We start from the raw sequence: 25017 nt of genomic DNA on the forward strand, positions 1-25017 counted from the left end.
ACGTTTAAAACCGTTCTGTCGTGGTCCCGCTTTACGTTTTAAACCGTTCCGTCGTAGTCCCGCCTTACGTTTCATACCATTCCGTCGTAGTCCCGCTTTACGTTTTAAACCGTTCCGTCATAGTCCCGCTTTACGTTTTAAATTGTTCCGTCGTAGTCCTGCTTTAAGTTTTAATCCGTTCCATCATAGTCCTGCTTTACGTTTAAAACCGTTCCGTCGTGGTCCCGCTTTACGTTTTAATCCGTTATGTCGTAGTCCCGCTTTACGTTTTAAACCGTTCCGTTGTCGTCCCGCGTTACGTTTTAATCCGTTCAATCGTAGCCCCGCTTTATCTTTTAAAACGTTCCGTCATAGTCCCGCGTTACATTTTAATTTGTTCTATCGTAGTCCCGCTTTACGTTTTAAACCGTTCCGTCGTAGTCCCGCTTTACGTTTTAATCCGTTCCGTCGTAGTCCCGCTTTACGTTTTAAACCGTTCCGTCGTACTCCTGCTTTACGTTTTAAACCGTTCCGTAGTGGTCCAGCTTTACGTTTTAAACCGTTTCGTCGTAGTTCCGCGTTACGTTTTAATTCGTTCCGTCGTAGTCCCGCTTTACGTTTTAAACCGCTCCGTCGTAGTCCCGCTTTACGTTTTAAACCGTTCCGTCGTAGTCCTGCTTTAAGTTTTAATCCGTTCCATCATAGTCCTGCTTTACGTTTAAAACCGTTCCGTTGTCGTCCCGCGTTACGTTTTAATCCGTTCAATCGTAGCCCCGCTTTATCTTTTAAAACGTTCCGTCATAGTCCCGCGTTACATTTTAATTTGTTCTATCGTAGTCCCGCTTTACGTTTTAAACCGTTCCGTCGTAGTCCCGCTTTACGTTTTAAACCAGTCCGTCGTAGCCCCCCTTTACGTTTTAATTCATTCCGTCGTGGTCCCGCTTTACGTTTTAAACCGTTTCGTCGTAGTTCCGCGTTACGTTTTAATTCGTTCTATCGTAGTCCCGCTTTATGTTTCATACCATTCCGTCGTAGTCCCGCTTTACGTTTTAAACCGTTCCGTCGTAGTCCCGCTTTACGTTTTAAACCAGTCCATCGTAGCCCCGCTTTACGTTTAAAACCGTTCCGTCGTGGTCCCGCTTTACGTTTTAAACCGTTCCGTCGTAGTCCCGCCTTACGTTTTAAACCGTTCCGTCGTAGTCCCGCTTTACGTTTTAAACCGCTCCGTCGTAGTCCCGCTTTACGTTTTAAACCGTTCCGTCGTAGTCCTGCTTTAAGTTTTAATCCGTTCCATCATAGTCCTGCTTTACATTTAAAACCGTTCCGTCGTGGTCCCGCTTTACGTTTTAATCCGTTCTGTCGTAGTCCCGCTTTACGTTTTAAACCGTTCCGTTGTCGTCCCGCGTTAAGTTTTAATCCGTTCAATCGTAGCCCCGCTTTATCTTTTAAAACGTTCCGTCATAGTCCCGCGTTACATTTTAATTTGTTCTATCGTAGTCCCGCTTTACGTTTTAAACCGTTCCGTCGTACTCCTGCTTTACGTTTTAAACCGTTCCGTAGTAGTCCCGCTTTACGTTTTAAACCATTCCGTCGTAGTCCCGCTATATCTTTTAAACCGTTCCGTCGTAGTCCCGCTTTACGTTTTAAACCGTTCCGTCGTAGTCCCGCTTTACGTTTTAAACCGTTCCGTCGTAGTCCCGCTTTACGTTTTAAACTTTTCCGTCGTAGTCCCGCTTTACGTTTTAAATCGTTCCGTCGTAGTCCTGCTTTAAGTTTTAATCCGTTCCATCATAGTCCTGCTTTACGTTTAAAACCGTTCCGTCATGGTCCCGCTTTACGTTTTAATCCGTTCTGTCGTAGTCCCGCTTTACGTTTTAAACCGTTTCGTCGTAGTTCCGCGTTACGTTTTAATTCGTTCTATCGTAGTCCCGCTTTATGTTTCATACCATTCCGTCGTAGTCCCGCTTTACGTTTTAAACCGTTCCGTCGTAGTCCCGCTTTACGTTTTAAACCAGTCCGTCGTAGCCCCGCTTTACGTTTAAAACCGTTCCGTCGTGGTCCCGCTTTACATTTTAATCCGTTCTGTCGTAGTCCCGCGTTACGTTTTAATCCGTTCAATCGTAGCCCCGCTTTATCTTTTAATCCGTTCCGTCGTAGTCCCGCGTTACGTTTTAATTCGTTCTATCGTAGTCCCGCTTTATGTTTTAAACCGTTCCGTCGTAGTCCCGCTTTACGTTTTAAACCGTTCTGTCGTGGTCCCGCTTTACGTTTTAAACCGTTCCGTCGTAGTCCCGCTTTATCTTTTAAACCGTTCCGTCGTAGTCCCGCTGTATGTTTTAAACAGTTCCGTCGTAGTCCCTCTGTATGTTTTAAACCGTTCCGTCGTAGTCCCGCTTTACGTTTTAAACCGTTCCGTCGTAGTCCCGCCTTACGTTTTAAACCGTTCCGTCGTACTCCTGCTTTACGTTTTAAACCGTTCCGTATTAGTCCCGCTTTACGTTTTAAACCATTCCGTCGTAGTCCCGCTATATCTTTTAAACCGTTCCGTCGTAGTCCCGCTTTACGTTTTAAACCGTTCCGTCGTAGTCCCGCTTTACGTTTAAAACCGTTCCGTCGTGGTCCCGCTTTACGTTTTAATCCGTTCTGTCGTAGTCCCGCTTTACGTTTTAAACCGTTCCGTTGTCGTCCCGCGTTACGTTTTAATCCGTTCAATCGTAGCCCCGCTTTATCTTTTAAAACGTTCCGTCATAGTCCCGCGTTACATTTTAATTTGTTCTATCGTAGTCCCGCTTTACGTTTTAAACCGTTCCGTCGTAGTCCCGCTTTACGTTTTAATCCGTTCCGTCGTAGTCCCGCTTTACGTTTTAAACCGTTCCGTCGTACTCCTGCTTTACGTTTTAAACCGTTCCGTAGTGGTCCCGCTTTACGTTTTAAACCAGTCCGTCGTAGCCCCCCTTTACGTTTCAATTCATTACGTCGTGGTCCCGCTTTACGTTTTAAACCGTTTCGTCGTAGTTCCGCGTTACGTTTTAATTCGTTCTATCGTAGTCCCGCTTTGTTTCATACCATTCCGTCGTAGTCCCGCTTTATCTTTTAAAACGTTCCGTCATAGTCCCGCGTTACATTTTAATTTGTTCTATCGTAGTCCCGCTTTACGTTTTAAACCGTTCCGTCGTAGTCCCGCTTTACGTTTTAATCCGTTCCGTCGTAGTCCCGCTTTACGTTTTAAACCGTTCCGTCGTACTCCTGCTTTACGTTTTAAACCGTTCCGTAGTAGTCCCGCTTTACGTTTTAAACCAGTCCGTCGTAGCCCCCCTTTACGTTTTAATTCATTCCGTCGTGGTCCCGCTTTACGTTTTAAACCGTTTCGTCGTAGTTCCGCGTTACGTTTTAATTCGTTCTATCGTAGTCCCGCTTTATGTTTCATACCATTCCGTCGTAGTCCCGCTTTACGTTTTAAACCGTTCCGTCGTAGTCCCGCTTTACGTTTTAAACCAGTCCATCGTAGCCCCGCTTTACGTTTAAAACCGTTCCGTCGTGGTCCCGCTTTACGTTTTAAACCGTTCCGTCGTAGTCCCGCCTTACGTTTTAAACCGTTCCGTCGTAGTCCCGCTTTACGTTTTAAACCGCTCCGTCGTAGTCCCGCTTTACGTTTTAAACCGTTCCGTCGTAGTCCTGCTTTAAGTTTTAATCCGTTCCATCATAGTCCTGCTTTACATTTAAAACCGTTCCGTCGTGGTCCCGCTTTACGTTTTAATCCGTTCTGTCGTAGTCCCGCTTTACGTTTTAAACCGTTCCGTTGTCGTCCCGCGTTAAGTTTTAATCCGTTCAATCGTAGCCCCGCTTTATCTTTTAAAACGTTCCGTCATAGTCCCGCGTTACATTTTAATTTGTTCTATCGTAGTCCCGCTTTACGTTTTAAACCGTTCCGTCGTACTCCTGCTTTACGTTTTAAACCGTTCCGTAGTAGTCCCGCTTTACGTTTTAAACCGTTCCGTCGTAGTCCCGCTATATCTTTTAAACCGTTCCGTCGTAGTCCCGCTTTACGTTTTAAACCGTTCCGTCGTAGTCCCGCTTTACGTTTTAAACCGTTCCGTCGTAGTCCCGCTTTACGTTTTAAACTTTTCCGTCGTAGTCCCGCTTTACGTTTTAAATCGTTCCGTCGTAGTCCTGCTTTAAGTTTTAATCCGTTCCATCATAGTCCTGCTTTACGTTTAAAACCGTTCCGTCATGGTCCCGCTTTACGTTTTAATCCGTTCTGTCGTAGTCCCGCTTTACGTTTTAAACCGTTTCGTCGTAGTTCCGCGTTACGTTTTAATTCGTTCTATCGTAGTCCCGCTTTATGTTTCATACCATTCCGTCGTAGTCCCGCTTTACGTTTTAAACCGTTCCGTCGTAGTCCCGCTTTACGTTTTAAACCAGTCCGTCGTAGCCCCGCTTTACGTTTAAAACCGTTCCGTCGTGGTCCCGCTTTACATTTTAATCCGTTCTGTCGTAGTCCCGCGTTACGTTTTAATCCGTTCAATCGTAGCCCCGCTTTATCTTTTAATCCGTTCCGTCGTAGTCCCGCGTTACGTTTTAATTCGTTCTATCGTAGTCCCGCTTTATGTTTTAAACCGTTCCGTCGTAGTCCCGCTTTACGTTTTAAACCGTTCTGTCGTGGTCCCGCTTTACGTTTTAAACCGTTCCGTCGTAGTCCCGCTTTATCTTTTAAACCGTTCCGTCGTAGTCCCGCTGTATGTTTTAAACAGTTCCGTCGTAGTCCCTCTGTATGTTTTAAACCGTTCCGTCGTAGTCCCGCTTTACGTTTTAAACCGTTCCGTCGTAGTCCCGCTTTACGTTTTAAACCGTTCCGTCGTTGTCCCGCTTTACGTTTTAAACCGCTCCGTCGTAGTCCCGCTTTACGTTTTAAACTTTTCCGTCGTAGTCCCGCTTTACGTTTTAAATCGTTCCGTCGTGGTCCCGCTTTACGTTTTAATCCGTTCTGTCGTAGTCCCGCTTTACGTTTTAAACCGTTCCGTTGTCGTCTCGCGTTACGTTTTAATCCGTTCAATCGTAGCCCCGCTTTATCTTTTAAAACGTTCCGTCATAGTCCCGCGTTACATTTTAATTTGTTGTATCGTAGTCCCGCTTTACGTTTTAAACCGTTCCGTCGTAGTCCCGCTTTACGTTTTAATCCGTTCCGTCGTAGTCCCGCTTTACGTTTTAAACCGTTCCGTCGTAGTCCCGCTTTAAGTTTTAAACCGTTCCGTCGTAGTCCCGCTTTCCGTTTTAAACCGTTCCGTCGTAGCCCCGCTTTACGTTTTAAACCGTTTCGTCATAGTCCCGCTTTACGTTTTAAACCGTTTCATCATATTCCCGCTTTATGTTTTAAACCGTTTCGTCATAGTCCCGCTTTACGTTTTAAACCGTTCCGTCGTAGTCCCGCTTTACGTTTTAAACCGTTCCGTCGTAGTCCCGCTTTATCTTTTAAACCGTTCCGTCGTAGTCCCGCTGTATGTTTTAAACAGTTCCGTCGTAGTCCCTCTGTATGTTTTAAACCGTTCCGTCGTAGTCCCGCTTTACGTTTTAAACCGTTCCGTCGTAGTCCCGCTTTACGTTTTAAACCGTTCCGTCGTAGTCCCGCTTTACGTTTTAAACCATTTCGTCATAGTCCTGCTTTACGTTTTAAACCGTTCCGTTGTAGTCCCGCTTTACGTTTTAAACCATTTCGTCATAGTCCTGCTTTACGTTTTAAACCGTTTCGTCATAGTCCCGCTTTATGTTTCGTCTCGTTGTCCTTTTGGAAGGTGGACCTCTGCCCCAGTCTTCCCAGGTTTCCTTACAAGATGGCGCTGTATTTGGCTCCGTCCATCTTCCCATCCGACCACCTTCCCTTTCCCTGCTGAAGAGACGCCCCCCCCAGAGCATGATGCTACCACCACCATGCGTGACAGTAGGGACGGTGTGTTCAGGGTGATGAGCGCCACATGTTGTTTTGCATTTCGGCCAAAGCAGAGCAGCTTCTTCCACATGTTGGGGGGGGGAGTGTCATTTTCAGCGACTGCACAATTTTGTGACACTTTGTGTTGGTCTTTTTACATAAAATTCCAATAAAATAAATTTATGTTTGTGGTACGTAATGTGTCAAAATGTGGAAAACTTCTACGCTTTTGCAAGCCACAGTGGTCCAGATGGACTGTAGCTTCCTGCCGGAAGGGAATGGGGCAAACAGATTGTGTCCAGGGGGAGAAAGGTTGGCTGCCATTCGACCTGGACACCTCTGGGTCCTGGTGACATACAGGTCCTGGAGAGATGGGAGTCTGCAGTCAATCACCTTCCCAGCAGTATGCACTATGCACTGCAGTCTGACTGTCCCTGGCAGTGGTTTCAGCATACCACACGGTGATGGAGGTGGTGAGGATGGACTCCATGTTTGCCGTGTAGAACTGCTTGCTGCAGGAAGAACATCCTCTGCTTCCTGATGGTCGGCTCCCACTTGAGGTCCTGGGTGATGTTGGTGCCAAGGAAACCGACATAGTTCACAATGAAGAGGGGGGAGTCTGTGTGGACAAGCAGGGACGGTGAGGCTGTGGATTTCCTGAAGTCCACAATCAACTCTACTGTGTTCTGGGCATCCAGGTTATCATGGACCAGAGCCTGGTCCAGCCATGCTCTGAATGGGTGCCGTGGAGATGTTGGGGAGAGCAGTGGAGTCTGGAGTACCAGAGGAGGTGTGGAAGTAAGCATAAAGGAATTAAGGTGTGAGGCAATGCTAAGACTGTTCAGGGGTCCGATTGGTACCTCTCGCCAGCCCCTCCTCAAGGCAGCAGCGTTGCCGGCAGAGAACTGCTGCTGAAGACCCTTCCAAGACACAGATTGAGCTCTCCTCACCTCCTTGCTAAACTGGTATTTCGCCTCCCAGTAGCAGTCCCTGCCTCCACTCTGAGAGCTGCATGTTTTGGTTGTAAAGCAGGGCCTGTCGCTGTGATAACTCAGCCTGGAGCAGGTTGGGACGATGCTCTCGTCACAACAGTGGATATCTGAAGTCATAGTGTCTGTGAGTAACAGTGAGCTAACACCTTTCTGGATTTAAAGCAATACTACAAGCTCTGTTTTTAACACAACAAAAATTCCCACGAGTCTTTGCCATTGCTTTCACTTATGATGCTGCAATATAATCAGTTTAATTCTCTGTTTCATGTATCTTTGACAAAACTTCACATTACTTACCTGAACAACTATTTTCGTGTTTTTTCTGACAACTTTAGGTCCAAGAAGCAGAAAGTTATATAAATGGAATGAGAAGATCAATGCTGTGGGTTTGTTTCCCATCAGGAAACTGCTACGTCACATTTACATCATCACAGCAGACGTTACAGAATGTAATTACATTTATTTTGTTTTATATTTAATTCAAACTTCAGGAAAAATTGTACAAAAAAATAAAATTAATACATTTCAAAAGCTAAAAGACACTGTTCATTATTTTTTCATGACAGTAAATGTAATAGACTAATGAAGATCCGTCCATCCATCCATCCATCCACCCACCCAGCCATCCATCCACCCACCCACCCACCCAACCATCCATCCATCAACCAGTCCATCCACCCACCCACCCAACCATCCATCCATCCATCAACCAGTCCATCCACCCATCCACCCATCCATCCATCCATCCATCAACCAGTCCATCCACCCATCCATCAACCAATCCATCCATCCATCAACCAATCCATCAACCAATCCATCCACCCATCCATCCATCCATCAACCAATCCATCAACCAATCCATCCACCCATCCATCCATCAACCAATCCATCCACCCATCCATCCATCCATCCATCCATCCATCAACCAGTCCATCCACCCATCCATCAACCAATCCATCCATCCATCAACCAATCCATCAACCAATCCATCCATCCATCAACCAATCCATCAACCAATCCATCCATCCATCAACCAATCCATCAACCAATCCATCCACCCATCCATCCATCCATCAACCAATCCATCAACCAATCCATCCATCCATCCATCCATCAACCAATCCATCAACCAATCCATCCATCCACCCACCCAACCATCCATCCATCCACCCATCCATCCATCCATCCCCCTACCTTGGTATAGGTTGGGAAGTCGGCATCACAGGGACAAACGTCGGACAGTTGGCTATCTGTTCCTGTACTTTGGAACAGGAGGAAATGTGGGACCTTAACTTCACCAGAGACACCTGAAAATACACACAGTCATGAGATTTATTAAAGCCAACAGAGTAACTTCATTTTTAGACTGAACCAGGTTCAGTTAGAGGATGGCAACCATATGCAGCATCCATGGAGGAAGAGGTAAAGCTGGATTTTCTTTCAAGGTTCATCGTGAGGAAAGTAAAAAGTGCAGAAAAGTTTGGAGACTGTAAAATGTCAAGAAAGATGTCCAACTACAAATGTTTCGTGGGTCTGCTTCTTTTACATCTTCCAGTACACTCATTCTGGAATTCCTAGGTATACACACCTATAAACCAGGGGTGGGCAACTCAGGCCCTCGAGGACTGGAATTGCCCACCCCTGCTATTAACCCAATTCGTGTTAGTTGTGTGTAAGGTCAGGGCAGAGTTCAGAAAAGAGCTTTATAATGCTCCACCTGCGTCCTAGAACAACCTGGAAAAGGTTGTCATTTCTCCTGTTGTTGGCAAGGACATTATGTAAGGGAGATTTTTATCTCAAGAAGCAAAGTTTCCAGCTTCAATAAAGGTTTAGTGCGTACCCTGGTTTCAAGGTCACGGATTCAGTACAGTAAGGGAACATTAAAATGCTTAGGAAAAAAAGGAACTTGTTTAATTTAATTTAAAATAAAACCAAAAAAAGCAAAAAAGTTTGTTGTAAATTTTTCAAGAAAAAATTCTTAAATAAAAAATAAATACGAATGTGACATAAATAGAGATATTTCCCCTTTATTTAAAAGAACAGTATCTTCACATACATACTACAAGGAAGGAAGGGATGTTTTGAGAAAAATTAAGATAATTCACTAACTTCATAAATATTCATTTTTCAATTATCAATCAGATCAATGTTTTAAAAGCAAAACTATTATTGCATGTATGCTGTAAAATAGAAATCCATCCATCCATCTTCTGCTGCTTATCCGGGGTCGGGTCGCGGGGGCAGCAGCCTAAGCAGGGAAGCCCAGACTTCCCTCTCCCCAGCCACATTTGCCAACTCTGCGGGGGGGATCCCGAGGCGTTCCCAGGCCAGCCGAGAGATGTAATCCCTCCAGCGTGTCCTGGGTCTTCCCCGGGGTCTCCTCCCAGAGGGACGTGCCTGGAACACCTCACCAGGGAGGTCCAGGAGGCATCCTGACCAGATGCCCGAGCCACCTCAACTGGTTCCTCTCGATGTGGAGGAGCAGCGGCTCTACTCTGATCTCCTCCTGGATGACCGAGCTCCTCACCCTATCTCTAAGGGAGAGCCCGGCCACCCTGCGGAGGAAACTCATTTCAGCCGCCTGTATACGAGATCTCCTTCTTTCGGTCACGACCCACAGCTCATGACCATAGGTGAGGGTAGGAACATAGATCGACTGGTAAATGGAGAGCTTTGCCTTCTGGCTCAGCTCCTTCTTCACCACGACAGACCGGCACAGAGTCCGCATTACTGCAGACGCCGCATCGATCCGTCTGTCCATCTCACGCTCCATCCTTCCCTCACTCGTGAACAAGACCCCGAGATATTTAAACTCCTCCACTTGAGGCAGGACCTGACTCCCGACCCGGAGAGGGCAATCCACCCTATTCCGGCTGAGGACCATGGTCTCAGATCTGGAGGTGCTGATTCTCATCCCAGCCGCTTCACACTCGGCAGCGAATCGCTCAAGTGAGAGCTGGAGATCACGACCAGACGAAGCCAACAGGACCACGTCATCCGCAAAAAGCAGGGACCCAATCCTGAGGCCACCGAGTTTTATTTACTTTTAAAAATATAAATATAAGAAAATCTTTTTTCACAACTCTTTAAAATAAAATCAATTTTAACTCTGTCAGGAAAATAAAAGTTTTGCTTTTCATGTTGATCGAGCACAGTTCATCCAGAACGAGTTTTTACTGTCGTCCTCAGGTGAAGGGGGAACGGCTCTCAAACATAGCTCAACACAATAACTTTAACAATAACAGTACTTTCATTCTATCCACTTCTACTTGTATAATTATATACTTCACTGAGTACCCAAATTGCTCTCAAACAGGCATTTTAAAGACAGAAGAGCGTCTTCAAGCTATGGTTTCTCCTTGAAACTGTTGGAAGCCATGAAGTCTGCCAAGTACAGGCTGGGCTACACTCAGTGTCGTTGTTTCGGGAGAAAACATGTGCAGGACGGTTACTCTTCCACGCCTCCATTCCATACCAAAAGTACAAATACAGATACCTGTACTGTAACACCTCTAAATGATGTGTATGTTGATTTGTGTATGTAAAGTTCCCTATGACATCATTGTTGTGAGTGGCGCTATACAAATAAAGTTGAATTAAATGTCATAGTTTGCTGTTTGAGTTTGTGCAAGTTGCCATGGGGAACTCGGGGCGGAGTCTGGAGCTTCAATTGCCACCACCTGGAGCTCATCTTCCGGGTTGAATTATCCTGTTCTACAGCCTGCTATTTAAGGACAAGCTGGAGCTCCAGTCTTCACCAGACTGTCTCTCTTTACGGCCTGGTAATCAGGCCAGTTCCAGTGCTTACTTTGTGACTCATAGCTAGAGAATTTATTTTGTTTTTCTTTGCTTCCTCAGCACTTTGAGACCATTATAGGCATCTTTGTGGATCTGGATCCTTTTCCTCAGCCAACTTCACCAGCTGCTTATGCCTGGCTGCTCGTCCTGCTTCAAACCAAAACCCAGTCACCACAACCAAAGACCACACCTCGGCAACATCCTCTACCATCAGAATTCCTAATATCTGAGAAGTTCTTCCCTGGCCCTGGACCAGGCCGACAGGATCTGTGTTTCTAAATAAATACTTCATTCACTTCTCCATCTGAGTTCTGCTTTAGGGTCCAGCCCGGTCTCTGACCATCACACCAAACGTAGATACATTTAACTAGAATCCCAAGCGCTAAAATGGGTTTAACCCCCGAAGCAGTGCCTCCCCTGGCCATCACCGCCCCTGACTGTTGCGTCCCCCATTGTATTCCTCAGTCCAGACACCAGTGGCCACTATGGTTTTGGCCATAAACTTAAGGTTGCCCATCTAATCAAAGTTCAGACTAATGGCACGCCTCTGCAATTTATTGTGGACAATAGAGTGTAAATGTCTGGGAATTCTTCCAAAAACAATCTCCAATCTCAAATTCTGGAAGAAATTTGGGATGTCTAGGACAGTGTCTGGCATGCTGGGAATTATTTTGCACTGCCTCTGATATATTATAAAAACAAAAAAATGAATAATGCCCACTATTCTCCTATTATTACCATCTTTTAAAGTTTGTCTCAGGATGACTAGAGGACCATATCTAGAATGTTTGAAGGATATCTGTGCAGCCGTTTGGTGACATAAACAACTCAACATTACAGCATATTGATTTTTCCAAAAGGTTTACAGGTGTAAAGCAATGAGTTCCCCACTTGGTCCACAATTTAATGGAATTATTTTATATTGCGTTATTAACCAAAATCAATTTAGTTAGTTTTAGCACCGTAATTAAAAGTTCATAATCAAAAATGTTAAATAGTTGAAAAGCCCAGTGTTTAAGCTCAGTATGTTGGGTCAAAACCCTCAGACAAGTTCATAAAAATGGGTTTTGTGTACTTTGTTATGTAGCATCAGGGAAAACATATTCATTGATTAAAAATAAAATTCAATTAGGGGCATCATCAAAGGAATATGGGGATACTAAACATTTGATGTCACAACTTCAGATTTTGGAGTTACATGCCAAAATGTAATGACCTTTTCAACAGCGCCACCTAAGGATTGATAGGTGTGTTTGTTTCTGTCTGGGCTACTATCAGAGTTTGGTCCAACCCTTGTAAATACCATTGTCCATATGCGTTGGGCAGCCCACTGACTTCCAATAGTGGAAGAAAAATAAGACTGCGGGGGAAAAAAAGCTAAAACTGAAACAGTTTGCGTGATGTTTGGGAATCAATAATTTCTACCTTTTTGCTACAGCCCCTGCAGGCTGCTTTGTAAGACGACAGCTGTTTCTCCACACTGGAAGAGCGCTCCACCTTCTTGGGGTCAAAGGGCATCCGGCAAAGAGGGCAGAGCGGCGAGGTCACCTGAAGGCATGGCTGTAGACACTCCCCACAGAACCTAAAGCACAACACACATCAGGAAAGGGAAGCTGAAGTTCTTCATGACACACACAGCTCCCCGCTGCCATGTCTCCTGACAACGCCAGACCGATTTTCCTTCCAAATCGGTCCTCTTCTAAATCGAATCATGGATGGCAACAAACTTCCTCCAGCTCAGTCAAGACAAGACTGACACTTTAGTTGTTGCCTGGAGAGGAGAGGGTAACACAAAAAAACCATGAGAACAGTTGAGAAACCTCAGTGTCATATCTGGCTGAGATAAAAAAAGTCATTAGGACTTCTTTTAACCCCCTTAAGAAAATCGACTCGAACTCATGCGGTGAGTGGCGTAAACTGGATGCCAGTTTGGCTGAACTGGCGGGCTGGATGTGGTTCTGGAGCTCAGCCGTTGGGTGGAAACATCTTGGAGAAGCGGTCAGCTTGGTTTGGTGGAAACTGACCTGGTTTGGCTGGTTGGAGTCTGGCTGGGAGACCGCTCGGACTGCAGGCTGACAGAAAAACATGCTCAGTCTGACCCAAAACAAAGCGGTTATCTGGCTCCCTGACTGGCCTTGGGCAGGCTGGGTATCACGTCTCCTGGAATGTAATGCTGTCTGATGCTTGGTCTCCCCCCCGCCCAACTCCCATCACAGGCCTGTGGAACTAACCTGAATTCAGCGCTTCATGGCAGCACCGTTTCCTTCTACAGACTGGATATGAACTGGGAAAAGTCCGCACACTTGCCCGTTTCTCACCACCATGCCTGCTTTTTTCCAGAGGCCTGTTTTTCTGTTACACCTTTCTGGTAAGAAGATGTCAGTCCAACTTGGCCAGGTAATCCCTCCCCCACAACGCGAAGCGGTTATTAACTCTGGCCCAGCAAAGACTTGGTGACAGGATAGAACCAGTTTTAGGAACCAGGAGCCGGTGCTTAGGCAGTGGAAAGCCAAAGAACCGGTACCAGGTCTGGCTCTGGCAAACCAGGGTTGAAAGTGGAAAAGCCCCATCAGAGTACCCACCCTTCTGAACTGCCAGTCCGTGCGTTTACATGGGAGTTTAATTCCTGTTTAATTCCAAATAAAAGTTCATTCCTTCTCAGTTGCTGCAGAAAGTGAAGTAGTATGCTGGTGTTGCGCTGTCACTTCACATTTAGAATAAAAATAGCAGAAACTGGTTCTTATTTTGTAGTTTTTACAAGTTACGTCTGAAAAGACGAGAAGCAGGGAGACGACTTTGTTTCCGGTATACGTCACATGCTCCCTCTGTCCAATCAGAACCCTTCCCAACCCGCCGCTCGGAAGAGGAATTAAGGACGTGTTTCATGTAAATCTTCATTTGGAGAATCCGTTAATTCTGAATGAAAAACATCATGTAACCGTAGCCAATGAGACCGGTAGGGGAGAGATTAGTAGGCATGAGGAAGCAGAGGCGGCTCTCCGATCTCTGCAGGTGGTTAAGGACCTAGAGCTGCAACTAACGACTGCTTTAATCGTCAACTCGTCACCAACTAGTGAAACAATCAGTCGACTAAACAGATCTTTTTTGGGTTTTTTTTTTAATTTAGCATGATGTTTCTTTAATTATGCGGCAAATGATAATACAAGCAAGATGGTACTTCAGTGTAAAATGTCTCTTTTAATCCACTTGGTTGCTAAAGGTGTGTTTACAGAAGGTAAAGAGAAAAGTCCTGTAATATAAAACCATCTGACCGGAACAGTGCTCCAAGTATAGACACAAACCCATTAATAAATAAATTTATGTCCATTTTATAAGGACAGGGAAATGTTTTTATTTAAAATTAAAAATAAATAATAAAATCATGTAAACATGTTTTTACTCTAAACCAGAGGTGTCCAGCTCCGGTCCTCGAGGGCCAGAATCCTGCAGGTTTTCTATGTATCCCTGCTCAGACACACCTGATTCAAATTAATTAGTAGTAGAACTTAATCAGTTGTGCACGACATTGGCTGTTTTATCCATTTAGTGGAAGCTAGATGTGTTGGAACAAGAATACATGGGAAACCTGCAGGACAGCGGCCCTCGAGGACCGACTTTGGACACCCCTGGTCTAAACCAAGGGAACATTAGCAGCAGTAAAACAGTAAATAAAACTGGATTTTAGTGAACTGCACAGCTTACAATCCCAACATCCTGAATTCTTTATTTTCAGCTATAAATGTCATTAAAACCGTCAGATTTTAGAGTTTTCCAAACAAACTGAATGAAATGAGCGTCTTCACATCGCAGATCAGCATCTCCAGACGGACTCTGAGGGCGCTGGCCTCCTGCAGGGTCTGCTTCCTCTGCAGGAAGGCTCCGTGGTGGCTCTTCTTCACACTGCAGGCGTTTAATGTGAAATACCTTAGTCAGGCAGTCAGACGTTTTATTGTTCATGTCTCAGTTTGCTAGTTAGTGTAGAAGGAAATCTTACCGAGGCGAATCAGACTCCGTTTCATTTAAACGCCCGACGAGTTCCCTCTTTAAATGCTCGTGCATCCCGACATGCTGCCATGATGAGCGAGGTCTGCTCTGCAGGAGATCTTTTTGTTTCCTTTGATTAAATGTTCCCAAACTTGAGATGTTTTGGTAACCAGCGTTGTTGCGAACGGGTTGTTGCCACTTCTGTGTATATAACCGGCCAGCAGAGACACCATTGTGCATGCTGCGACTCTCTGCAGAGATTGTGATGAAGTGAGATGCCTCACTCCGTTGGAAAAAACCCATCAGGTGACAGTAGTCAACAATGAATCCCATTTTATGGTCGATTTCTGTCGACAACGTTGACGAACCGTTGCAGCCCTAGTCTGGCCGTGGATGAGTTCTTTAAGGCCTGAGATACACTTGTTGCCGGCAAGGCATTGCAGACGTATCACAGCGCCCACGCATTCTTAGCGTACGTTTGGCACGTGGCCTGTGCACGTTGATGCGAGGTAATGTGTCATTTGCATGAGGTGCAGTATTAATTTAAACCCTAGAGGCGCTCCACTATTGAATGTCCGCAGCATTCTTGCATTGTTTGCAGCAAGTACATCTACAAATGTAGGTGAACGTTGTCATGGTTGCTAGCATACATGACAATCCTTCCTGAATATCAAGGCCATCAACATGGCCGTCCTCTCCTGTGGTAATAATGACATCCTGACCCCAAATTCTCTTTCTTCCCCTGACGAACTGGTTGTTCGCTATAACAATACAACTTTATTAATAAGGCACTTTAAAAGAACAATGTTGACCAAAGTGCCACATTGTGGGGGGTTGAAAATAAACCCAGAATAAATAACATACATTAGGACAACTTCAGGACAAAAATTACAGGCATCTAAAAACAGAGAAATAAAAGCAATCAAATTAAAACAATCTAAATAAAATCAGATCTAAAAAGTTAAGTTATTGTGTGGAAAGCCAGCTCAATACAGATTTAACAGCAGATACAGAGGAGGCCTGTCTAACGTGGAAAGGAAGCTCATTCCACAGTTTAGGTGTAAAGGCCCGGTCCCCTCTGAGCTTCCGTTTCCTCCTCGGTACTGATGGAAGCAGCTGGTCAGCCGACCTGAGAGACCAGAGGGTGTGTAGGGATGGAGGAGCTCAGAGAGGTACCGCGGGGCAGCGCCATTCACACATTTAAAAACAAATAAAAGCAGCTTAGAATGGATCCTAAAGTGCACGGGCAGCCAGTGAAGAGATGATAAAACCGGGGTGATGTGCTCATATCTGTGTGTTCCAGTTAAAAGACGTGCAGCTGCATTTTGTTCCAGCTGCAGTTGAGATGAAAACAACTGACTCACCCCAAAATAAAGTGCGTTGAAGTAATCCAGCCGGGTCGTTACAAAGGCATGGATTACTGCCTTTACTAAGTGCGGACGCGCTAAAAAGTGTTTAACTTCCACCAGCTGCCTCAGATGGAAGAAACCTGTTTTCACCACGGACCGAATCTGGCTTCAAGCTTTAATTCAGAATTTTAAAACCAAGTTCACAATTTCTGGCTTGTAGAATAAATTAAAATGGTCCAGAATGGTACATCAGCAGACCCAGACCCAAACACCACCATACAGCTAAGGATGCATGATAATATTGGTGGGCGATAATTATCAACTGACAATATAAATCCGATCAAAAAAAAAAAAAATCTACCGATCGTGTTTTCCGATAAAATGCACAGTTTTCTCCCCAGTTTCATCCCACACGCAATCACAGCTAAGCGCCCATCCTGGCGACATTACCACGGTAAACCCTAAGGTACGGATACGCCGACATTACCGCGGTAAACCCTAAGGTACGGATACGCCGACATTACCGCGGTAAACCCTAAGATACGGATACGCCGACATTACGACGGTAAACCCTAAGGTACGGATACGCCGACATTACCACGGTAAACGCTAAAGTACGGATACGCCGACATTACCACGGTAAACCCTAAGGTACGGATACGCCGACATTACCGCGGTAAACCCTAAGGTACGGATACGCCGACATTACCGTGGTAAACCCTAAGGTACGGATACGCCGACATTACCGCGGTAAACCCTAAGATACGGATACGCCGACATTACCACGGTAAACCCTAAGGTACGGATACGTCGACATTACCACGGTAAACGCTAAGGTACGGATACGCCGACATTACCACGGTAAACCCTAAGGTACGGATACGCCGACATTACCGCGGTAAACCCTAAGGTACGGATACGCCGACATTACCGTGGTAAACCCTAAGGTACGGATACGCCGACATTACCGCGGTAAACGCTAAGGTACGGATACGCCGACATTACCGCGGTAAACCCTAAGGTACGGATACGCCGACATTACCGCGGTAAACCCTAAGGTACGGATACGCCGACATTACCGCGGTAAACCCTAAGGTACGGATACGCCGACATTACCGCGGTAAACCCTAAGATACGGATACGCCGACATTACCGCGGTAAACCCTAAGGTACGGATACGCCGACATTACCACGGTAAACCCTAAGGTACGGATACGCCGACATTACCACGGTAAACCCTAAGGTACGGATACGCCGACATTACCGCGGTAAACCCTAAGGTACGGATACGCCGACATTACCGCGGTAAACGCTAAGGTACGGATACGCCGACATTACCACGGTAAACGCTAAGGTACGGATACGCCGACATTACCACGGTAAACGCTAAGGTACGGATACGCCGACATTACCGCGGTAAACGCTAAGGTACGGATACGCCGACATTACCGCGGTAAACGCTAAGGTACGGATACGCCGACATTACCGCGGTAAACGCTAAGGTACGGATACGCCGACATTACCGCGGTAAACCCTAAGGTACGGATACGCCGACATTACCGCGGTAAACGCTAAGGTACGGATACGCCGACATTACCACGGTAAACGCTAAGGTACGGATACGCCGACATTACCACGGTAAACGCTAAGGTACGGATACGCCGACATTACCGCGGTAAACCCTAAGGTACGGATACGCCGACATTACCGCGGTAAACGCTAAGGTACGGATACGCCGACATTACCGCGGTAAACGCTAAGGTACGGATAGGCCGACATTACCACGGTAAACGCTAAGGTACGGATACGCCGACATTACCGCGGTAAACGCTAAGGTACGGATACGCCGACATTACCACGGTACACGCTAAGGTACGGATACGCCGACATTACCGCGGTAAACCCTAAGGTACGGATACGCCGACATTACCGCGGTAAACCCTAAGGTACGGATACGCCGACATTACCATGGTAAACCCTAAGGTACGGATACGCCGACATTACCACGGTAAACCCTAAGGTACGGATACGCCGACATTACCGCGGTAAACGCTAAGGTACGGACACGCCGACATTACCGCGGTAAACGCTAAGGTACGGATACGCCGACATTACCACGGTAAACGCTAAGGTACGGATAGGCCGATGACCCCTAACCCTAGACCAGGTATTATTCTGGACCGGGACCACCGAGGACCAGGTTTTAGTGTGAACCGGGACCACGGAAGACCAGGTATTATTCTGGACCGGGACCACGGAGGACCAGGTTTTAGTGTGAACCGGGACCACGGAGGACCAGGTTTTAGTCTGAACCCGGGACCACCGAGGACCAGGTTTTATTCTGAACCGGGACCACGGAAGACCAGGTATTATTCTGGACCGGGACCACGGAGGACCAGGTTTTAGTGTGAACCGGGACCACGGAGGACCAGGTTTTAGTGTGAACCGGGACCACGGAGGACCAGGTTTTATTCTGAACCGGGACCATGGAGGACCAGGTTTTGGTGTAAACCGGGACCACCGAGGACCAGGTTTTAGTGTGAACCGGGACCACAGAGGACCAGGTTTTAGTGTGAACCGGGACCACGGAGGACCAGGTTTTATTCTGAACCGGGACCACGGAGGACCAGGTTTTGGTGTGAACCGGGACCACGGAGGACCAGGTTTTAGTGTGAACCGGGACCACCGAGGACCAGGTTTTAGTGTGAACCGGGACCACGGAGGACCAGGTTTTAGTGTGAACCGGGACCACGGAGGACCAGGTTTTAGTGTGAACCGGGACCACGGAGGACCAGGTTTTAGTGTGAACCGGGACCACGGAGGACCAGGTTTTATTCTGAACCGGGACCACGGAGGACCAGGTTTTAGTGTGAACCGAGACCACGGAGGACCAGGTTTTAGTGTGAACCGGGACCACGGAGGACCAGGTTTTATTCTGAACCGGGACCACGGAGGACCAGGTTTTGGTGTAAACCGGGACCACGGAGGACCAGGTTTTAGTGTGAACCGGGACCACGGAGGACCAGGTTTTAGTCTGAACCGGGACCACGGAGGACCAGGTTTTAGTCTGAACCGGGACCACGGAGGACCAGGATTTAGTGTGAACCGGGACCACGGAGGACCAGGTTTTAGTGTGAACCGGGACCACCGAGGACCAGGTTTTAGTGTGAACCGGGACCACCGAGGACCAGGTTTTAGTGTGAACCGGGACCACCGAGGACCAGGTTTTAGTGTGAACCGGGACCACCGAGGACCAGGTTTTAGTGTGAACCGGGACCACCGAGGACCGGGACCACGGAGGACCAGGTTTTAGTGTGAACCGGGACCACGGAGGACCAGGTTTTATTCTGAACCGGGACCACGGAGGACCAGGTTTTAGTGTGAACCGGGACCACGGAGGACCAGGTTTTAGTGTGAACCGGGACCACCGAGGACCAGGTTTTAGTGTGAACCGGGACCACCGAGGACCAGGTTTTAGTGTGAACCGGGACCACCGAGGACCGGGACCACGGAGGACCAGGTTTTAGTGTGAACCGGGACCACGGAGGACCAGGTTTTATTCTGAACCGGGACCACGGAGGACCAGGTTTTAGTGTGAACCGGGACCACGGAGGACCAGGTTTTAGTGTGAACCGGGACCACGGAGGACCAGGTTTTAGTGTGAACCGGGACCACGGAGGACCAGGTTTTAGTCTGAACCGGGACCACGGAGGACCTGGTTTTAGTGTGAACCGGGACCACGGAGGACCAGGTTTTATTCTGAACCGGGACCACGGAGGACCAGGTTTTAGTGTGAACCGGGACCACGGAGGACCAGGTTTTAGTGTGAACCGGGACCACGGAGGACCAGGTTTTATTCTGAACCGGGACCACGGAGGACCAGGTTTTAGTGTGAACCGGGACCACGGAGGACCAGGTTTTATTCTGAACCGGGACCACGGAGGACCAGGTTTTAGTGTGAACCGGGACCACGGAGGACCAGGTTTTAGTCTGAACCGGGACCACGGAGGACCTGGTTTTAGTGTGAACCGGGACCACGGAGGACCAGGTTTTAGTCTGAACCGGGACCACGGAGGACCTGGTTTTAGTGTGAATCGGGACCACGGAGGACCAGGTTTTATTCTGAACCGGGACCACGGAGGACCAGGTTTTAGTCTGAACCGGGACCACGGAGGACCTGGTTTTAGTGTGAATCGGGACCACGGAGGACCAGGTTTTATTCTGAATCGGGACCACGGAGGACCAGGTTTTAGTCTGAACCGGGACCACGGAGGACCAGGTTTTAGTCTGAACCGGGACCACGGAGGACCAGGTTTTAGTGTGAACCGGGACCACGGAGGACCAGGTTTTAGTGTGAACCGGGACCACGGAGGACCAGGTTTTAGTGTGAACCGGGACCACGGAGGACCAGGTTTTATTCTGAACCGGGACCACGGAGGACCAGGTTTTAGTGTGAACCGGGACCACGGAGGACCAGGTTTTAGTGTGAACCGGGACCACGGAGGACCAGGTTTTAGTGTGAACCGGGACCACGGAGGACCAGGTTTTATTCTGAACCGGGACCACGGAGGACCAGGTTTTAGTGTGAACCGGGACCACGGAGGACCAGGTTTTAGTCTGAACCGGGACCACGGAGGACCTGGTTTTAGTGTGAACCGGGACCACGGAGGACCAGGTTTTAGTCTGAACCGGGACCACGGAGGACCTGGTTTTAGTGTGAATCGGGACCACGGAGGACCAGGTTTTAGTGTGAACCGGGACCACGGAGGACCAGGTTTTAGTCTGAACCGGGACCACGGAGGACCTGGTTTTAGTGTGAACCGGGACCACGGAGGACCAGGTTTTAGTCTGAACCGGGACCACGGAGGACCTGGTTTTAGTGTGAATCGGGACCACGGAGGACCAGGTTTTATTCTGAACCGGGACCACAGAGGACCAGGTTTTAGTCTGAACCTGGACCACGGAGGACCAGGTTTTAGTCTGGACCGGGACCACGGAGGACCAGGTTTGGGTGTGAATCGGGACCACGGAGGACCAGGTTTTATTCTGAACCGGGACCACGGAAGACCAGGTTTTATTCTGAACCGGGACCACGGAGGACCAGGTTTTAGTGTGAACCGGGACCACGGAAGACCAGGTTTTATTCTGAACCTGGACCACGGAGGACCAGGTTTTAGTCTGGACCGGGACCACGGAGGACCTGGTTTTAGTCTGGACCGGGACCACGGAGGACCAGGTTTTATTCTGAACCTGGACCACGGAGGACCAGGTTTTAGTCTGGACCGGGACCACGGAGGACCTGGTTTTAGTCTGGACCGGGACCACGGAGGACCAGGTTTTGGTGTGAATCGGGACCATGGAGGACCAGGTTTTAGTGTGAACCGGGACCACGGAGGACCAGGTTTTAGTGTGAACCGGGACCACGGAGGACCAGGTTTTGGTGTGAACCGGGACCACGGAGGACCAGGTTTTAGTCTGAACCGGGACCACGGAGGACCAGGTTTTAGTGTGAACCGGGACCACGGAGGACCAGGTTTTAGTGTGAACCTGGACCACGGAGGACCAGGTTTTAGTGTGAACCGGGACCACGGAGGACCAGGTTTTAGTGTGAACCGGGACCACGGAGGACCAGGTTTTAGTGTGAACCGGGACCACGGAGGACCAGGTTTTAGTGTGAACCGGGACCACGGAGGACCAGGTTTTATTCTGAACCGGGACCACGGAGGACCAGGTTTTATTCTGAACCGGGACCACGGAGGACCAGGTTTTAGTCTGAACCGGGACCACGGAGGACCTGGTTTTAGTGTGAATCGGGACCACGGAGGACCAGGTTTTATTCTGAACCGGGACCACGGAGGACCAGGTTTTAGTCTGAACCGGGACCACGGAGGACCTGGTTTTAGTGTGAATCGGGACCACGGAGGACCAGGTTTTATTCTGAATCGGGACCACGGAGGACCAGGTTTTATTCTGAACCGGGACCACGGAGGACCAGGTTTTATTCTGAACCTGGACCACGGAGGACCAGGTTTTAGTCTGGACCGGGACCACGGAGGGACCTGGTTTTAGTCTGGACCGGGACCACGGAGGACCTGGTTTTAGTCTGGACCGGGACCACGGAGGACCAGGTTTTAGTCTGGACCGGGACCACGGAGGACCTGGTTTTAGTCTGGACCGGGACCACGGAGGACCAGGTTTTGGTGTGAATCGGGACCACGGAGGACCAGGTTTTATTCTGAACCGGGACTACGGAGGACCAGGTTTTAGTCTGAACCGGGACCACGGAAGACCAGGTTTTATTCTGAACCGGGACCACGGAGGACCAGGTTTTGGTGTAAACCGGGACCACCGAGGACCAGGTATTATTCTGAACCGGGACCACGGAGGACCTGGTTTTAGTGTGAACCGGGACCACGGAGGACCAGGTTTTATTCTGAACCGGGACCACGGAAGACCAGGTTTTATTCTGAACCGGGACCACGGAGGACCAGGTTTTGGTGTAAACCGGGACCACCGAGGACCAGGTATTATTCTGAACCGGGACCACGGAAGACCAGGTTTTATTCTGAACCGGGACCACGGAGGACCTGGTTTTGGTGTAAACCGGGACCACCAGGACCAGGTATTATTCTGAACCGGGACCACGGAGGACCAGGTTTTAGTGTGAACCGGGACCACGGAGGACCAGGTTTTAGTGTGAACCGGGACCACGGAGGACCAGGTTTTGGTGTGAACCTGGACCACCGAGGACCAGGTATTATTCTGAACCGGGACCACGGAGGACCAGGTTTTAGTCTGATGCAGAGTTTTGATGCACGAGCATCTTGGATCTGGAGTGTCTGTGGTCATGCACGAGCCTCGTCACACACCAACAACATCCAAGCAGCTACTTTACGTGTGGCCGCAGCTGGCGATGCTGACGGGCTTGTGGTAGACCTCTAAGCAGATGGGGCAGGAAAACCGGCTCTCGATGCCCTCCGCCGGGGCTGCTGGCGAGCCGGAGCCGCCGCTCGACTGCTGCTGCTGGCGGAGCTGGGTGCTCCCTGAGACAAAGCTCCGGAACATCGCCATCATGGAGCCGGAGAGAAGCCGCTGTGGGTAAAAGCTGTGGCCGACAGAAAGAAGCGTTCAGCCCGAGGAGAGCATGCTCGACTGTCCATGTGTGGAACCTGCGCGGCTTGTCAAACAAGAACCAGAAGATGAAACGTCTCAGACTGGACACGACATGCCGAAGAGGTAAACATTGCGGGTGGCGTGAGCGCGAGGCGACGAGACTGACCTAAATTAAAGAGCTGATCGATAAACACCAGGATCGCGCCTCCTGTCCCATCCACACACCTTACAGATCTGTTGAATCTGATGCATGGAGCATGCGCAAAAACGACGGGAGCCCTCTATGGAGATGCGCGCATTGCTTTCTGGGGGTTGAAGTCTTGTTATCGTGTGTGTGTGTGTGTGTGTGTGTGTGTGTGTGTGTGTGTGTGTGTGTGTGTGTGTGTGTGTGTGTGTGTGTGAACCTGCTGTAGCCTAGTAGAGGATGGTGACACGCTCCAGGCCATGGGCGTCGCCTGGCCTCGGCATTCCCGGCTCAAGCCCCGAATAATTTTTCTGCCCTGAAGAAATAAGTTTACATTAACTGAGACATTAAATATTCAGGTAGTTTGGTAAATTCGGGACTTCAGTGAATGCAACACAGGTGTATACATACATACACACACACACACACACACACACACACACACACACATATATATGTATATATATATATATACACACACATATATACACTATTCACAAAAAGTTAGGGATATTCAGCTTTTGGGTGAAATTTCCCAACAAGCCTAAAATGCATTCAAACCTGTACAGGTGAACTTAATGTGATCTTCTCTAAGCTTTTAAATGCACATGTCCAACTGTTAAATGTTTCAATAAATTTTGCACAAGTTGCTGTTCTCTAACAAGGAGCTTAACGGCAAAAATCACGGCAGGTGTGTGATCCTTGAATTGACCAATAAATGTCCTGGTTCAATTAGAGCTGGTGTTTAAACAGTTGTCCTCATCATGCTGTTCACATTTTGACATCATAAGACCAAGACGACACCTAACAATGGAACAACAGTCCCTTGCCATTGCGATGCTTCAAACAGGACGTTCTCAGACAGAAGTGGCCACTGAGCTTGGAGTGTCACAGAGTGTCATCAGCAGGTTGCAACAGAGATATGGAGAGACTGGAAGAGTCACAGAAAGGCCTAGAAGTGGACGTCCTTTGGCCACATCCCGTGCTGATGACCGCTACATTGTGAACACTGCCCTGAGAAACCGGATGATGAATGCCACTCAACTCCAGGCACGTTTAAGAGAGGTGAGAGGCACCCAAGTGTCACGTCAGACCATTCCAAACCGTTTCCATCAGCGTGGTCTGCGTGCTAGACGACCTGCACGGGTACCTGACCACACCACCAGGCACAGGCATCATCGTCTTGCATGGGCCAGGGAGCATTTACGCTGGACGAGGAACCAGTGGGCCTCAGTGCTGTTCTCTGATGAAAGTCGATTCACACTGAGCAGAAATGATGGCCGGCAACGATGTTGGAGACGTCAGGGAGAGCGCTATGCATCAGCCACTGTTGTCACCAGGCCAGCTTTTGGTGGTGGCGGTGTTACAGTGTGGGCAGGGGTGTCCACTTGGTACAGAACTGCCCTACACTTTGTGAATGGTAAAGTGACAAGCCCATACTACCTGAATAACATCATTAATCCAGTGATTGTGCCCTTACATGAACAGCACAGGCCTAATTTCATCTTCATGGACGACAATGCTCCTGCTCATCGAGTCCGCATCATCAGGGAACGGCTGTTGGAGACTGGTGGACCTCAAATGGAACGGCCTGCACTCTCTCCAGACCTGAATCCCATTGAAAACCTGTGGGATCAGCTGAGCCGTCGTGTAGAGGCTGGAAACCCCTGGTATATATACCCACACACACACACA

General features: G+C 48.3%; 1 protein-coding gene across 1 annotated transcript in view; it reads right to left on the bottom strand.

Moving 5' to 3' along the window:
• The window catches only part of rnf166 (ring finger protein 166), a 312897-nt gene extending 289682 nt beyond the window's left edge, over positions 1 to 23215 (bottom strand). Inside the window, exons 1-3 of the mRNA XM_079249164.1 lie at positions 22921 to 23215; positions 12118 to 12274; positions 8089 to 8201 (exon numbers count right to left, since the gene is read on the bottom strand). Coding sequence (XP_079105290.1) covers positions 8089 to 8201; positions 12118 to 12274; positions 22921 to 23099 — 449 coding nt within the window. The 5' untranslated portion in view covers positions 23100 to 23215. The remainder of the gene's footprint in view (positions 1 to 8088; positions 8202 to 12117; positions 12275 to 22920) is intronic.
• Positions 23216 to 25017: the final 1802 nt, after the last annotated feature.

This window comes from Telmatherina bonti, assembly GCF_933228915.1.
Source record: "Telmatherina bonti genome assembly, chromosome: 11".
In the NCBI taxonomy this organism is placed as follows: domain Eukaryota; kingdom Metazoa; phylum Chordata; class Actinopteri; order Atheriniformes; family Telmatherinidae; genus Telmatherina; species Telmatherina bonti.